Here is a 3,152-nt window from a genome sequence, read left to right as displayed (position 1 = left end):
GGCAACAAATGATAACACATATACTATATTCCAGTGAAGAAGTGAACGAAACCACCACGAAGCAAAATCAATCCTGCAAGAGATTGCACTGAGCTTTTGACGAATTTCATTTCATACTGTAGATTAGAACGATTGGACAGATATTTTTCACACCTGGTACAGACTACAGAGAGTAAAGCTTAAATTACACAGATATATGGTGTCATTCTTCTTGCTTCCTCAGACTTTCTTACTATGTTTCATATATATTAATACTCCCTCCGGTTCATATTAACTTTGTACTAAGTCTGCGTCAATTAATTTGGACCGGAGGGAATAGATGTTTGTTTCTGATGTACGCCATGTTGCATCTTCATTATTCTGATTCATTAGAGAGGTAGGTGGAAGGGGGGTGAGAGCTCCTCCTTGTAATGGCCTGAAGTAGTCTTGGAACGGGAGGCGTATCAAGATCAGATAAACCCTCTAGAGTACGAACAACATCGCCCATTGTCGGCCGATCAAACTCATCATCCTGAATGCACCAACAAGCAACCTTGCATAGTCGTTCAGCCTCCTCTAGATTTACGTCACCTGATAATTTTTCATCCACCAAGCTTGCCACATCTCCCTCGAGAAGCATTTGCGCAGCATGCACAGGGAAGAAAACAACACAATCACCACCGACAGTGTATTGTTCAAATGAATTCTGTCTTCCTGATATTATTTCCATTAGCACCATCCCGTAGCCATAAACATCGACTTTTGCTGTGATAGCAACCCCGCTTATCCATTCGGGTGCAAGGTATCCTGCAGTTCCTCTTGCTGTAGTCAGAACCCGGCTAAAATCCCTCCCTATTAACTTGGCCATACCAAAGTCAGCAATTTTAGCAACAAACGACGTGTCAAGAAGTATATTTTGTGGCTTGATATCACAGTGTATGATCAAGTCTTGGCAGCTCTCATGCAGGTAAGCCAGCCCTCTAGCAACTCCCAGAGCTATTTTATACCTGGTACACCAGTTTAAAACTGTGTTGTTGTCCTGAAATAGATGGATGTCAAGAGAACGATTTGGCATGTGCTCATATGCAAGTAACCTCCGTTCACCCTCGCAACAGAAACCAATCAGTCTAACTAAATTGATATGTTGTATAACTCCGACTGAAGTCACCTCAGCCCTGAATTGTTTTTCTCCTTGACAAGCACCATCAAGCCTTTTCACTGCCATTGTAGCTGAGTCGGTCAGATATGCCTTGAACACAGAACCAAAGCCGCCGGCACCTAGCTTCTCAGAGAAATTTCTTGTTGCCCTCTGCAAATCAATGTATCTAAATGCAATAATTCCACCACCGTCTTGAGGATTTTTCAGTGTACCACCAGACCAATCCCTATTGTTCCCCCGAATCATCAGTAGAAGAACTAGCAATATGAGTGCCAGCAACCCCAGTGCGGTGACAATGGCAGCTGACAAAATCCGAGTGGCCACTCTTCGGTCAGGTTTCTGAGTTTGCATCTCTTTTGCAGCAAGGCGAAGATAAAGAACTGCACCATCATTTGTATCGGTAGTGTCAGCATGCTGCTGTTTTACATTGAGAAGTTCCTCATGCCAAATGGAGCATCGACTGTCAGTGCAAGAATATGCAGTGCAAGAGCAATTTCTCAGGCAAACTTCTGCACATTCTCTAGCACTGATAGCAGCGCCAATGTTGTCAGCATTCTGAGGCAATTTCACATTGGACAAGGAATAGAATTCATCGGTCACTCCTGCAGTACTCCTGTTACTGCCACAATTTAAAGGAGTATTTCTCATGCATCCACGGCTTCTATCATTTTGCTCCCAGTCCTCTGGGGATCTTATGGAGAAGCCCTTCATACAGCTACAATATGGAGCTGAGTTATCATCGCACACAGTGAATGGTCCACAGAGAGCATAGACATCACACTGAGCTTTGGGGTTGGAGTAGGAACCTAACCAATCCTGTGAAACCTCATCCCAGATTAAAGTCTTCATTTGACCAGAAACATCAAGTAGATGATGCATGATCATCGTGTCGTTCAGTAAGGTGAATGTGAAGTACTCTTCATTTGTGTTGTTGACAAACTTGAAGTCTATCAAGCTGCGGCTTAACATCTCCGGAATGGAGCTAAAATACTGTCCATTCCATTCCCCGCTAGACCAGTATGCTACGGATGAGTTCAAAAGCTTAAGGATCAACTCGTTAGGAACTAACTCATAAACGTAACGACCACGAGCTGGGTCAATCAAGTTCTTTTTGGAAACAAGACGGCGAGTCAAACCAGTGACCTTGTCTCGGCCGATCTTTGCACCAGGGAGGAAAGTATTTGTTGGGTGGTCAAAACTCTGCCACAAAATGTCGGATGAGTTTGAGGCATTTTGTAGGACAAGGTTTCCATTGTTCATGAGCATGCCAATGGTGGTGTTGGTTCTGATACTAACTCTGCTAGACCAGATCATGCTATTGGTGGCTTGATCTAAGATGACAAGATTGCCATCTTGGGAAATTGTGAAGCTAACTAAAGCGGGCTGTGTGATTGGGTCATCACGGTTTGCGACCCACACAGGAGTTATCTTGGGGACTTTATTAAACCAAATGCCTAGGTACCAATTCAAGGTGTTGTGGGACATACTGCCTGGTTGGAAGAAGCCAAGCGCAAACTTGCCATCTAGGGAGACAAGCTTGTCACTAACACCGCAAACAAGTCCTTGGCCTGGTGCAATGGAGTCAATGGCAGCAGAGGATGCAGGAATCTGTAGGGTGAAAATAAGGCCAAGAAGCAATAGGTGAAGAAGCATATTGAAGTTGAGACGACTGGAAAACAAGCTGCCACTGATAAGAAAAACAGAATGGGTAGCGCTGCTTTTATATTAAGAAGCAACAAAAACATAGTACAACACAGGACAAGACTAGGCATGGTGGAGACTGGAGAACGCGACGGGTACCCTTGCCGTCGGGGCACGGCTGAAATGGTAACCACAAAAACTGTTGAGTGAAACATCCTGATAATGACCATAAGATCTCTTGAGTGGTGACCTGCCAACAAACAACCATAAAGTGGTTAGGTTACTATCAGCATCAGGGAAACAGAGATAACTGAACAACAGCTAACAAACATAAGAACTCGAGTGATCACCTGCCACCAGTCTTCGGACCCTC

General features: G+C 44.2%; 1 protein-coding gene across 1 annotated transcript; it reads right to left on the bottom strand.

Annotated features, from left to right (window-relative positions):
- Positions 1-208: 208 nt before the first annotated feature.
- LOC123045445 (G-type lectin S-receptor-like serine/threonine-protein kinase At2g19130) lies at positions 209-2,952 on the bottom strand. The gene has a single exon (XM_044468500.1). It carries the CDS (start codon positions 2,789-2,791, stop codon positions 356-358), a length of 2,436 nt encoding a protein of 811 aa, XP_044324435.1. The 5' UTR covers positions 2,792-2,952; the 3' UTR covers positions 209-355.
- Between the last annotated feature and the right edge of the window lie 200 nt (positions 2,953-3,152).

The sequence above is a fragment of the Triticum aestivum genome, chromosome 2B, assembly GCF_018294505.1.
Source record: "Triticum aestivum cultivar Chinese Spring chromosome 2B, IWGSC CS RefSeq v2.1, whole genome shotgun sequence".
Classification (NCBI taxonomy): Eukaryota; Viridiplantae; Streptophyta; class Magnoliopsida; order Poales; family Poaceae; genus Triticum; species Triticum aestivum.
Note: the sequence above shows the minus strand (reverse complement) of the source record. Positions and strands in the feature narration are given on the sequence as shown.

What these genes read in the sequence shown, in the direction of transcription:
- LOC123045445 (XM_044468500.1), bottom strand. Translation starts at nt 2,791, where the DNA reads ATGCTTCTTCACCTATTGCTTCTTGGCCTTATTTTCACCCTACAGATT.